At 34.8% G+C, this 14,962-nt stretch overlaps 1 protein-coding gene across 2 annotated transcripts; it reads left to right on the forward strand.

Moving 5' to 3' along the window:
• Positions 1 to 14,962, forward strand: ndufaf6 (NADH:ubiquinone oxidoreductase complex assembly factor 6). 2 transcript variants are annotated; one of them, XM_049480599.1, is made up of 9 exons: positions 1 to 290; positions 2,589 to 2,688; positions 2,833 to 2,955; positions 3,086 to 3,142; positions 4,112 to 4,214; positions 6,658 to 6,791; positions 8,348 to 8,449; positions 8,649 to 8,705; positions 12,624 to 14,962. In XM_049480599.1, the coding sequence occupies exons 1-9, from the start codon at positions 112 to 114 to the stop codon at positions 12,750 to 12,752; spliced, it is 984 nt and encodes a 327-aa protein (XP_049336556.1). In that variant the 5' UTR covers positions 1 to 111; the 3' UTR covers positions 12,753 to 14,962. The 2 variants fall into 2 exon arrangements, with proteins under 2 accessions (XP_049336556.1, XP_049336557.1); XM_049480600.1 differs by having other exon boundaries at positions 155 to 290; positions 2,589 to 2,692.

Below are 14,962 nucleotides of genomic sequence, written 5' to 3' on the forward strand. Positions count from 1 at the left end.
GCACGGGCTCGGCGCGCGGCGGGCTGATAGTGAACGGACGCGGTTAAAGTTGAAGGGGACTGACAGCGGTAGCAGCGCTGTGAGTGTAAATGAGTGAGTGAGTGTGAAAACATGGCAGCAGGTCTCAGTGCACAGTATGGACTTATATCCAGCAGGAGGTCAGTGTCCAATAAACTGTTTACACACGCTGTATGTGTTCAGAAGCCGAGAGCGGCTCGGTGTCTGAGCGCAGGCGCGACTTCTGATCTGAGCGCCCAGCAGCACGAAGAGTACTGTCTGAAGCTGGTGAGGTAGGTGAAGCGCTGCAGAGCTGCCGGTGTTCTGTCGAATTCTGCTACCTTGTCGAACCGTGCTGCCCCAATGAATATTTAACTGTAAAAATACAAAAGAAGCACTATTTTAGGGCATGTACCCAGTGATATTCCAGTAGATGTACGTTATTAGAGTTGGAGTGCATAATTCATTGTACCATAGCAAAGTTATAGTAAATATAGCTCATTACAAACTGCTTTTGTATTTATTTATGATAATAAGTGTAATTTTTAGTTTCCATTTACACTTCTGTGCAATGATAGTGCGTCCAGGTTGTTTAATGCACATAACGCCCCCTAAACCAGATTAATTATACATAAAACACGAGAAAGAATTAAATTGTGTAGGTCGGCGCATGCGCAGTACCTTTGGGAAGCATGTATCGATGGGTAGCAAAATTCGACAGAACACCCGGCTCTTTATACACTAAACCACCCAGCTGACGCTTAAAATTAGTACAGTCTTGGACAGTCCATAATATACTGCACAGTACACGGAAATATTCCACCTTTATTATATTATATTATTTTTTATCAAGCTCAAATTGGCTTCTCCTTCAAACTATCTGTCCCACCTTAAATGTCCCAACAGTAACACTGTAAAGCCCGCAAACAGCAAAATGAATTTGTGAACAATTTAAGGTGGAACTGAGAATTAAATTATCCTGCCCTTGCTGAGAATAATTGATTCAGCTTCTCTCAATTTCTCAATTTGATCGAGGATAATTTGGCCATGCTTCCAGAACTAACTAACTAACTAGATAGATAGATATTACATACATACATACATACATACATAATTGATCCCAAAGGAAATTTAGCTGTCAGTAGCAGTTACAAAACACAGTGGCTTAAAAACATATAACCAAAAAGAAGTAAGTACAAGCACAGTAAGAAATCAAAAAAAATATTGAAGATGCTAACTGAAAAATTAACCATACCTTAGAAATGAAAATAAAAATGTTATAACCTCAAGATAAGATTCTCACCTACAACAGTGGTCAAAGAATATATACAATAATATATAAATACAAAACTAAACTAAGTGTAAAAAGTAACCTGACCGTAGGTAGGAGGTAGTGCAGTAATGCATAATAAATAAGGTCAAAGAGAAAGCAGGTATCAGCAGATACAATAATGAATAAAACCTGTGTAAGTATTGTGTTTAAGTAAAGTGAAAATAGTGTCCAGGAGTGTGAATTTACAGGATATACAGTAAAGTGTCAATAGAGTCCCGGAGTGCAGATATACATAATGTAAAGCAAATGATTATAGATTAAACACTAATGCTACAGTGTTCAGCTCCTTTATATAGCTAGGTTAGCCAGCTAAGCAACAACAGAAGTAAAACCAATAATTAAAAAGTATTAACAAATTAAAAAATAAATAAAATACGAAAATGTAACAATGTACAATACATATCACAATGCTTGATTGTGGTACAAAAAAGAAAGTGTCACATTTTAATATAGACATGATACAATTATATTTGATTGCGTGCTCCTGTATTTGATCCTATATTTGATAAGAGATTGTGGAGGACAATTTTTTTTCATGTCCCTTAATTGTTTTCATGTCTTTAATATTAATCTACAACATAGAAAATAAATTAAATAAATAACAAAAGAAAAACATTGAATATGAAAGTGTGTCCAGACTTTTGACTGGTACTTTATGGATTTTAATCATCTAATCCATGATTAGAATACATTCCTGCATGAGAAACCAGCCTTTAATTTAATCAGATTTTTAGACTTTGGGTTGTTTGGTAGATTTTTCACCAGGGCCTTAATTAATTATTATTTTGGAGGTCAACTATCTGTTGAAATTTTTTTTTATGCCTTCTATCTTTGCTTTCTGTAGGCACGGCTCCTATTCCAGTGCATGTTTTATCTTACCTGCTCATTTCTGCAAACCTTTGAATGTCACCGTGCTGTTCGGTCTCTGAGAAAAATAATAAAACAAGTTACCTTAGCCAGTTAAGAAAATGACCTACAAAATGTAATTCTAAAACCTAAGCTTGATATCTTGGTCAACTAGATTTGTAATGTGAATACATGTAATCACTATCAGTTTTTTAAATTAATTAAATAAGCTTCAAGAAAATTATTTTTAAATGAGATAAGAGATAAGTCATTTAATTTTTATTATTGACATTGTCGATTATAGTGACTAATCATTGTGTCCTACTTAACACATGTTAAATGTAGACCATTATAGCAATTAGGTATAAAAATTATTTTATACATCATATCTGTGTTGCTTTCTTATTGACAGGTCACGGGACTATGAAGGGTTTGTGTGTTCTTTGCTTCTACCTGAGGCCGCTCGCCGCTCCTCCTTGGCACTGAAAGCCTTTAATGTGGAACTGGCACAGGCAGGTATTCATGATAAATACACTGGCAGCATTCATATATTTCTATATGTTCAAGCACTTTATATAGCTATAAGAGAGAGTAAAGAGTCCATGCTACTCATTGCACAACACTCTAAAATACCTTCTGTGCTTTATTTATTTCAGGTCAAGGACTCTGTATCTCAGAAGACCATTGGTCTCATGCGAATGCAGTTTTGGAAGACTGTGGTGGAGGACATCTACAGAGATGACCCTCCGGTCCAGCCTGTCAGTGTGGAGTTGTGGAGGGTCTGTTTTCTTCTTTTTCTTCTAAAAACCTAACAAACATCAGCATGTGATTGTTTAGTATTAAAAAAAGGTATTGGTTTTTTGAATGAGAATGTGAGGTCTATGATTTCTGAATGGACTTTCTTTACAGGCAGTTAGGAAACACACACTGACAAGGAGATGGTTGTTAAGAATTATAGCTGAAAGGGTAAGTTGTTTTTTATGTTAATGGTTTTGTATTGCTTGCAGCTCTTATCTGTTTTATTAATCCACAACTACACTAAGGGTTCAGCTCAGTTGAGTAAATCATGGCAAATTTGGACTGGATTTAGAACTTAGATCAGGCCCAAAAAATCCAGCCTGACATTTTTTTAACCCCACATTTTTTTTTTTGTAAATAAAGCGTTAAAACTGAGCTTTTAAAAAAAAACCTTTTGGGGGCTGTGTGAATTAACATCTGCTCAGAATGATATTAATTAATACTGCAACACTTAAGAAGCATAGACCTATTTAAAAAAAATCTCCCCATCTACTCTAATATAATTAACAGTGTCTAAGAATATAAAGCACTTTCTGAACAAACACATTTTTTAAAATGTTATAATTTATTTTTTTGTAACACTTGCTATACTGTTTTTATTTATCCACATCATTTAAAAGCAAAGGGTAAAAAGAGTTGCATTGTTCAGTAGGAATGCCCCTCAACTCTTTTTTTGATTTGAGGCTGTACTCTATAATCAGGATATCGGTCTATACTAAAAAATTCTGCTTACAAAACACCTTCCTGTAAATATTTCATTATGTTTTAAAGGAATGGCAACAAACTCAGTAAATTCAGTATATGTGCTGAAAGGTGCATGAAAACATTCCAAATTCCAGTGCTTAAGTAATAAAGTAACACTAACAGTTTCTACAAAGGTATTTCTACTGATGTGTTGTGATCTGATCTTAGACGTAACAATGCAGGTTTAGGTTATTCTGCCCACCCGCTGAATAAGTGACCAATTTTAGTATTATTTCTTAGATTATTTCTTAAATCTGGACATCTGTTGTCACTGCAGTATTGTCGTTTCCAGTTTTACAGTTATGTTTATTCCTGCTAGTGTGATTTCCATCAAGATGTACTGTATGTTATGTCATTTGGCGTTAATGAAATCTTCTCTTTGCTTATTGACAGGAGAAGGATATGGAGGATCGCGCTTATAGGAACCTACAGGAGCTGGAGTCTTATGCAGAGAACACTCAGTCTTCCCTCCTCTATCTCCAGCTGGAGACTCTAGGTAAGCATTCATTTGCCAAAACTCAGTCCAGAGTTCCAAGAAAATCTGCTGCCAGCTTTTACCAATCCTCCTGCTGGAGATCAGTATTTCTTACAATTAACGCCAACCTAAATCTAACGCACTTAATTTGCAAAAAGCCAAGCAAACTAATCACTTGCCTAGAGTTGACCTGAGGCCCCCAAACAATGACTAGTAATGAAATGGGGGGTAGGAATAACCTTCGATAATTCTGTGCATCACATATTGTTAAGGTATAAAATGTCTAGTGTCTAGTAGTTTCTATGCACGCCAGCTGTTTATTTTTTTGTCTTTAATCATCAGGTGCATTTGTCTCATTTTTAAAACAGCAGAATACTTAAATATGCTTAGTTAATCCATTAATAGGTAGTTGTGAAAGCAGCTGGATTCCCTCTAAATATCAAAATCAGAAAAAAAATGAAAATGCTAACTAAAATATTTTAATATAATTAATATATTTAAAATATGGTGTCCTTCTAATGAAAACACTCTACTCTTTACATCCAGTATACTTCTAAAAATTGTGCACAGTAATCATTTTCACACTATAAGGTGCACCTAAAATCCTTAAATTTTCCCAATAATCGTCAGTATGCCTTATAATCTGGTGTGCCTTATGTATTAAAAATATTCTACCAGTCAATTATTAAGGAACAATAAAGCCACTCCGCTGAAGTGCAGAGTTATACAATAGTTTTAATAAAGTTTCTCCAGCAGTATTAGCATAAGCCACTAACTACACTAAGCGCTAGGACTTTGGCCGTAAAGAGGTGAGTTTTAACAGCCTGTAGAAATCTAAGCTTAGTTTAGTTTATCTTAGCTTAGCTTTAGACTAGAGCTGGGTGATATGGAAATAAAAAAATCTTCAATTTTTTACCAAAAAAATCCGATTTTCGATTTAAATCTATTTTTTCCCCTACTAAAAATCAAATTAAAGATGATAAAGAAATGGTTAAAAACTAGTTTTTATTTATTTAGTTTTACTTAAATGTCCCCTTTGTGGTTAAAGTGCAACCAGAAACAAGCAAAAAAATATATATATTGTAAACAGTGAAAACATCTAGTAACTTTTTGAAAGCTAAACATAGTTTAGGTGCTGACACAATGCACCCTCAAACTTAAAAAATAAATGAATATATAAACACACCCTCAAAAAACAAATAGTAAGAAATAAAATGGTGCCCTTTTTGATAAATCTCACAGAATAGAAAACAAGTATAATTTAATATGCTATTAAGTAAAGACTTTTCCCCATTGGGCAAAACAAAGCTTTTAAAAAAGTGCCAGTGTTCTATAAAATTAGATGATCTTTATCTTTTCTCATTAATATGTAAATCATAAACTGTAGTGCATACAGAACCTGGTACACAGTTGGAAGATGTGTCAGGGACAGTTGCTTGTTTTACGTTGAATGGTGAACTAGTGCTGCTGCTGCGTTCATTCCTTTGGGAGCAGCACTTCTCCCACTCCGCTTCTGTTTAAGGTGTAGAGATAAATTTGACGCGCTGCTTCGTTTAGAAGCAATCGGTTTAAACACACCTTACAGCGAGGACCTGTTTGGGTGCGGGAGGAGGGAGAGAGGGGCGGGGTTAAGCTTACTTTGAAGTACAGCAGCTCACAGGGGAGCGTCGGTGGTGAAAATCGATTTTTATAAAAACATCGTCCTTAACTGTAAATTCGAATTAATTGATAAAATCGATTAATCGCCCAGCTCTACTTTAGAGTGCTGAATAAGAAGGAAAACATGGCGAAACCCCTGTTTATTACTAATGTACCAAAAAAATATGCCTTATAACCCGGTGCGCTTTATAGTGTGATAAATATGATAGTTTTTTTTGCTGGGGCCCAAGAGTGTCAACGAGGGTGGGGGGCTGGATGGGTTAATTTTGCTTGAGACCCCCAACATGCCGTAAATCGGCCCTCCACACTACATGACTGATCAGTGATATGGGGTCAGTTACACTGGTCTGCAAACCTGCCAAAAAATCTGTCTGCTTTCCAAAGACACGTTTTTCACAAAAAAAATATAAGAAACGAGTCAATGTCATTTTAGACATTTTTTATTTAAGATTTAAAAACTGCCAGACATTTGCCAGGAGCTTGCAAGGCACTGGCGAACACTTTGCAAGCTCTAAGACCGTGTCTTTCAACAGATCACACCGTGACTGAGCCAGCCTAGGAAAAATGTTGGTGTGCCTCTGCAGTCTCCAAAAACAGTTGCCACTTAATAATCTGAGCTAAAGTCATGTCATGTGAACCTGGCTAAATAGGTATGATCAGTAGGGGTAAAAGTCTGAGGGTCTGAAAGGTTAAAAGATTAGGAGCAGTGTTGGTAACCGTGTGGCTGAACTATTCAGAATGAGTTTTTAGCCAAATAAAGTGCTTGTTTTAAGGGTTAAACATATATGTCTTTATCTTTGTAAAGGAGTGAAAAATGTCCATGCAGACCATGCTGCCAGCCACATTGGCAAAGCTCATGGGATTGTGACGTGTCTACGAGCCACTCCTTACCACAGCCAGAGACGCAGAGTCTATCTACCTATGGACATCTGCATGCTGGTGGGTATACTAATGTTTAGTATCATACAGTGTTTCTACATCACACCCTGTTTTTTTTTTACCTGCTAGACACAGTATACTGATTTGCAGTGATTGCAGGATATATATATTTATATATATATATATATATATATATATATATATATATATATATATATATATATATATATATATATATATATATATATACAAGTACATGAAGGTTTTATGTAATTTAACAGTACCTGTCATCTTTATTTAAATAATTTGTCCATTCTGACTGGAGGATTTAGACGAGTATGAATGAAAAAGCAGGTCTCATCTGTAATCATATTTATGTGTTTATGTTACAGTTTATGTTGTAGTTTAGCCTGCAGGGGACACTGTGGTAACATAATGCAGTATGTCTGCAGTTATGGAAACAACACAATGCAGCAATTACAGTTATTTCAGCTACTTTCAGATGATCATCTTAAGTGATGTCCTGTAATTAAAAACATCTCATTTTAAAGCTTAGTAGAAAGAAAAAAATATATGTGTAAATTGGGAAAGCAGAACATTAAATATCCCATTACTTGTGCAAACACCACATTGAATGTTTTATGTTTCTTAACCTATTTATAACAAATAAGTAATTAATTGCTTATATTAAATATTTTAATTGAATAATTTTAGTAAACTAAATGTTTAATTTAGTTTGTATTTTTGCAAACAAAATGAACATTCACATTATCAACACAGACAGGATTGTTACAAGTTATTAGCTTAATGTGGCACAAAAATAAAAAAAAATATTGTGCATAGGAAAAGTAATGTTTTACTTTTACTGTTGAATTTATTGTGATGTAAATAAAGAAAAACTGTGTTAAATGTGCATAATAAAGTTATTCACAGAAAACTTAATGAAATATGTATAATAGAAATAGTATGTCCAAACCTTTGCTCAAAATGTACACATGCCTACATTAGGGGAAAGGTAGTTGCTATTCGGTAGTTCTTGTATTTTGGTTTTATTTATTTTATAGGGTTACAAACCAAAGACAAAGAAACAGAGGAACAAATCGTATTTGAAGCATCAGTCTAATTTAACTATATAGATACACTGAAGTATGAGAAATGAGATATGGGTAAAATAGTACTTTTGGTGTTTGGTCATATAGGTGAAAAAAATAATTTACACCAAGCAGTAATAATTAAAGTTATATTTCTTTTATATTGTGTTTTTTTTCAGCAGCAGGTTCACATTTATTTATGTTTTGTTCCTAATGCAATAATATTGCCAATACCGGGCTAAATATCTAGCTCTTTTCAGGGCACACAAAAAATGTTATCAAATATTTTTGTTTAGTTTAATAATAGTCACCACTGAGTGTCTGACATTTGATGTTGGTTATTTTCTTGTTTTATTGCAATTTGCTCATATCAGTGTAATTGTCAAATCTTTGAGCATTCCCAAAAGTTTTGTCAGGATCAGTACTTTGAAGTGTTTAAAGCAGAGAAATTTCTGAAATGAGAGAAGAAGAGTTAGAAGTTATGAGGTATTTGATGTTTGCTGAACACTGCTGATGTGTTTTCAGCATGGTGCGTCACAAGAGGACTTCATCCGTGGCAGTAGGGAGCAAAATGTCCGAGATGTTGTGTATGACATCGCCAGCCAAGCTCATGTTCATCTCCAACACGTCAGTTCATTTTTAATTCAGTTTTTTTATTTATTATTAATGTGAATGTTTGTTTGAATTTAGATATTTTTTAGATTTGCTTATTTGTGCTCCCAGTAATAACCAGGTTCACTAAAAGGAAATTAATCCTACTTTATTGCTATATTGTGCCATTGTTTGTCTTATTTATCTCCCATTTTTTTATATTCTTTTTATACAGGCTAGATCCTTCAGTAAAAATGTTCCAGAAGCTGCCATGCCTGCTTTTCTACACACAGTAAGTGCATTTATGTCTCTCTTTCTCTCTCTGCTATTCTCTCACCCTTTCTCTGTCTACTCAATGACCCCACATGCCTGACTCTCTCTATGTAATTAGATGACTAAGCCGTAGATTGAGCCAGTCTTAAGCTAGGCTTCTTTCCTCCATTACAGCTGTTTCTCCCAAGCGAGCGCCCAACACTGTGATGTTAAGGAAGCAGAGAGAGGCTTTTTAGAGGGAGAAATGTTCTTACACTTATTTTCAGCATCTTAGACAGTGTAGTTCCTAATGGTGTTCTGATGTTCATGCCAACAAGCGGCATTAAAAGCAAGTGTCTAAGAAGCATCACAATGCCCTCATAGCTTTCAGTTCTTACAATATGTACTCCTGTATTTTATAATTTGCTTCTAACAATATTTGAATTTTTTTGGGATAATTAAAAGAAAAAAGGGTTACAAAATGACAATGACATGAATATACTGTAAATGGTAACTTGTAAAATTATGCAAATATAATCATCTTCTCATTGTTATTTTTAGCTAAATATCTAATTCCAAATGTATTGTACTTGCTTTGCAATAAAAAAAAATCCACTGGTGATACAGATAGGACTATTGTTAATATTACTATCACCACTAGTGCTGCTACTACTGTTACTTCTATTATTAGCATAACTACTATTACTACTACTACTATTTTTAGTACTATTAGTACTACTACTATTACTACTATTTTCCTACTATTACTACTATTTTAGTACTACTACTACTATTAATACAAATACTAATACTGTCACTACTACTGCTACTTACTACTATTTTAGTACTACTACTACTATCACTACTACTACTACTACTACTATTAGTATTATGACTATTACTACTACAATTACTACTACTATTAATACTACTACTATTACTAATACTTTTAAAACTACTACTCACTACCACTACTACTACTACTACTACTATCACTACTACAACTATTAGTACTATGACTGTTACTACTACTATTAGTACTATTTTACTACTATTACTACTATTTTAGTACTACTACTAATGTTACTACTATTATTGGTACTACTACTATTACAGCTACTACTGCTACTAAGACAATCAGTACTATTACTGCTATTTTTAGCACTACTACCACTACTATTAATACTTATACTGTCACTACTACTGCTCCTACTATTACTACTATTTTACTACTCCCTCTGTTACTAATACTATTAGTACTACTACCACTACTATTTACACTTCTTCTGCTTTTACTACAACTACTGTCACTACTACTGCTCCTACTATTACTATTATTTTACTACTCCCTCTGTTACTAATACTATTAGTACTGCTACCACTACTATTTACACTTCTTCTGCTTTTACTACAACTACTGTCACTACTACTGCTACTCACATTACTACTATTTTAGTACTACTACTACTACTATCACTACTACTACTATTAGTACTATGACTGTTACTACTACAATTACTACTACTATTAATACTATTACTATTACCAATACTTTTAAAACTACTACTCACTACTACTACTACTGCTAATTACATTACTACTATTTTACTACTCCCTCTGTTACTAATACTATTAGTACTACTACCACTACTATTTATACTTCTTCTGCTTTTACTTCAACTACTGTCACTTATACTGCTACCCACATTACTACTATTTTAGTACTACTACTTCTACTACTACAACAATCACTACTACTACTTTTAGTACTATGACTGTTACTGCTACAATTACTACTACTATTAAAAAGACTGACCGGTTTGGGTATGGTATATAGGGTTATGGGGTATATAGGGTTATATATTGATATTGGCTGATATTAGATAGTAATATAGTATAAGACATTACTGAACTTGTTCAGCAGTGCCATAGAATGCAGTATTTATTCATTGTATAAATAGTAAGTGGGAAAATAACCAGATGCTGACATTTTACTTCAGAATAAATCATGCTGATTTTTATTTTATGGCCCACTGTGGCCTGGACTTGCCTAATCTAGTGTAGTTTTTAGACATGTAGCAAGAATTGCATTATTGTTCATGGTTATTTCCAAGTCTTAAGAGTTAGAGTATTGCTGTCCTTTCACCATAGGCAGAGAAAAAGAGATGATCTAATTGGCTAGGGAAAGTTTTTAATAGATAATATCAATAATGTGTGTAATTATTGGAGTCTGGCAGCAATGTGCATCTGACTGAATCATTGCAAATTTGTTCTGTGGACAGAAGCTCTGATTTCTTTGTCTAGTAAGAGAACAAGTTAATTGTTATCAAATTTGTTTTTAAATTTAACAGTAATAAATGTACCGTATTTTTCGGACTATAAGGCGCACCGTATTATAAGGCGCACGATGAGTGAACGGTCTATTTTTAGTGTTAGTCCATACACAAGGCGCACTGGATTATAAGGCGCACTAAATGAAACTTTATTTATATCAGTAACAATAACTCTGAGCAATAAATCCTTCACAATATCTGTGAAAAATAACAACATCTCTGAGCAATAAATCAACAAGCACAGCAAGTACGTATTACTCCGCGACGCTCCTGACAACGGTAGCCGCAACACTCCGACAGACCATAATATTATGTTGAAGCACAGCAAGTACGTATTACTCCGCGAGGCTCCTGACAACGGTAGCCGCAACGCTCCGACAGACCATAATATTATGTTGAAGCACAGCAAGTACGTATTACTCCGCGACGCTCCTGACAACGGTAGCCGCAACGCTCCGACAGACCATAATATTATGTTGAAGCACAGCAAGTACCGCATTACTCCGCGAGGCTTCTGACTATAATAGCGTGTTGTGCCGAATTCGGTGAATAAAACGGTTTTAAAACAGAGATAAAGATTGGATAAGTTTCATTTCTGGATGAAGTGATTTCCAGCGCTGTTTGGATATAACTGTGGATTACAGGAGACTGGATTGATGGATTCTCTTTAGTCTGGACGCGTTTTGAAGGTAGGACCTGTGGCTGAGCGCGGGTGTGTGTTCGGGGGGTGGCGGCAGTGACCGGAGGTTACCCCAGGACAAAAGGAGAGCCTTTTATTACTGGAAACATGCGCTCTGACGCAGCTCTAATTCATGAAACATACATCCTACAGTAAAAGCACAGTTCTGGAATCCGGAGAGCCAGACGGTTCGAATGGTGTATGACATGACCGCATTCGATGAAATATGGACGAACGATAAACGCAAATATGAGAGTTATGAATTATTAAAATCATAACCAAGGCATATTTCGCCCTAAATGTTTATTTTCTGAAAGGATATTCCGCTAAATAGGCTAAATAGCTCAAAAGCAGAGATTCTAAGCTTTAAAATGGTATATTGGATGTCTATATTGAACCTGTAACTGTTCATAACTATTCAGAAACACAGCCAGTTATGAAATATTAAATATTTCTGGCCCGCCGGTGGGCCAGCGCGTGTTAAGAGGTTAACTTTACTTAGAAGTGGGCGCTAAAAAGAAACAGTTTGTGCTATTACCCCAGAACGGGTGGAAAGGAAAGTTTACCGGCACCTTGTTCTGGCCACGGAGCTACAGTGGAAACTAGCTACCCTGAACCACAGCCGAGAGGCAGTACGGCAGTCAAAGGTAACCGCGCGCTAGCCCAAGAGGGGGATCTTTTTCTGGCGTGGGTGAGGAATTCTGCACAACAGAGCGCCGTGTACCACATAAAAATCGAGGTCAGTAAACACAAGCAAAATCCATACACAAGGCGCACTGCATTATAAGGCGCAATGACGATTTTTGGGAAAAAATAAGTATTTTAAGTGCGCCTTATAGCCTGAAAAATACGGTAATATTGAGCTAAAGAGAATAAGGACTTTGATCGAGAATTGGATTCATTGGTGGAGAAATTCCTAACTGTTGCAATTGTACCTGTACTGCAGGTCTCTATCGAGGACTACCTTCAGAGAGTGAGGAAAGTAGACTTCGATGTGTTTCATCAGAGCTTACAGAAGAGGAATCCGTTGCTACCCATTCGGCTTTATCTTCGATCATGGAAGAAGAGATACTGATGATTTATAAACTCAGAAACTGAGAATATGTACTGTCAGTTTTTCCCTATTCCTTCTGATAACAGAAGGTGAAGTACCAAGTTCTATTATTCAGGCAGTTACTGACTGCGGAGATTTTAATGAAACATGCACTTCCAATGAGTCTTTAATTAACACTGTTATTTAAAGTAAAAAAATTAACAGTTTTTTTTTCCATGAGGTTTATTCTCTCAGTAGACTTGAACCTCTAGTTTATCATACATGGTTTGTACAAAATGAAACGTTTTGCAAAATTAAAATGTCTGTGTTATTGTTTTTGCCTGTTGGGGATTTAAGAAAACTGTAGCAGTTCTAGAATTTTAATTTCTTAATTTAATTTCTTCTAATGGTTTTAGGTCTTCAATTAAATTCACATGGTGCTTGAATGGAAGAAGCACCAGCCAGTGACACAAGAAATCTTAAGTTTGAAATTTAAATTTTATCAAATTTTGTAAGACTGGTTTATAAAATTTTGTATGAACTTTTTGAAAAGATTCCAGGAAGGATAGCCTTTAATGTAACAGAAATAATGTTACTGAAAAGTTCTGAAAACGTGTGACATCATAATGTTTTTGCATCCCAACCTTATTAGGGTTTCTCACATAACACTCCCAGCTAGACGAATACTGACAGTATTAATACACATATATAACTTTACACTACAGTGACGTTACCAGAACGATTGAAAACAACGTTAAATAAAAATGTTCTAAGAACATTAAAAAAACTTCCACCTAACTAAGAGCTTTAATTGTAACGTTAATCAAGTGAACAGTTAATTCCGGCAAAATGTTCAGCTTTGTTTTCAGTTTAAAATTTTAATTTTTCACAGGATATGGGTTGTTCCACCGAATGGGTGTCATTTGCTTGTTTTTTGAAATACATATGTTATTTGAATCTAATAACACATGTATGTAATTATTCAAAACATGTACTAGTCAATCTCAGGCAGCTTTACTTATTTTTTACAAGGTTTCTAAGCCGAAGATGGTTACAAAACTCATTTGACATTTAAAAAGCATGTTTAAAAGCATGTACACTAATTCCTTTTGATTATCTCTCAAGAAAGTCTTTATTTTAAAGAAATGGTCGTCTGTATGTTTAAATAATTGATATTTATTATGACGAAGAAAATCACTCCTGTTACTGACACTCATTCCTGTTACTGGCGCTCATTCCTGCTACTTTTTTGTTATAATTAACAGAAATGAAAGTTAAGGAACTTCATTTTGGTTTTCCCATGATCTTCAGACGAACCAACTGATGTCATTTCCTTTCTGTTGTAGAATGTTCCAGATTTTTCAGATGGGGTAATGTTTTACGATAACAGGATTAAGTGAAACCCCGGTACACAACTACAATGTGTATTTTATTACAAATATTATGGATTAATTATGAAAAATACATTTTTAAAGCATAGATAGGATTTGGAGTCACACAACAATGCCAAAAAAACATTTTTGAAGGATTTAAAAAATTATATTTCATAGTAAAGTTTATAGTTAGAGAGTGGGTGCAGGTAACTAATGCTATTTTTTCAGTGTTCTAAGTAGATTTTTTTAGATTTTTTTTATTATAAATCTTACTTTTGCATTGAGTTGAATGTACAAGACACTATGCTTAATAATAAAATTATTTTATAGTTATGACAGAAATGGCACCAATTTGACGGAATAAGCCATATAGAAAACAAGAGGTATGTTTATTTATCAGTAGACAAGTGTAGTGCTGGGCAGTAAGGTGGTTTATTCAATATACTGTTGAGAGTTTATCTTGTGCTCAGCCAAAAAAAAATGCATAACAGCATTTAGCAGTGTACAATTTAGACGCAGCACAAACAGCACAAAGGTTTACCACACACACTTCCCAACTTATGATTACAATATTTCAGGTGAAGTTATTAAATAGTGGTGCTAAAAAACAACAAAGGAATTATTTCAAGCACAAGCCAGAGCTCTTCTTACTATTTAAATCTCTCTCTCTCCCTCTCTCTCTACCCATCTCTCCCTCTCTCTCTCCCTGTCTCTCTCACTCTTTCTCTACCCCTTGCACTATGTCCCCTATCTGTCTCTCTTACTCTTTCTCTACCCCTTGCTCTCTCTTTCTCTCTCTCTCTCTCATTCTCTCTCTCTGGAGTTTCAGTTTTTAATATAGTGAACAATACAATAAACAGTGTTTACATTATGACTGCA

Source organism: Astyanax mexicanus, chromosome 6, assembly GCF_023375975.1.
Source record: "Astyanax mexicanus isolate ESR-SI-001 chromosome 6, AstMex3_surface, whole genome shotgun sequence".
Classification (NCBI taxonomy): Eukaryota; Metazoa; Chordata; class Actinopteri; order Characiformes; family Acestrorhamphidae; genus Astyanax; species Astyanax mexicanus.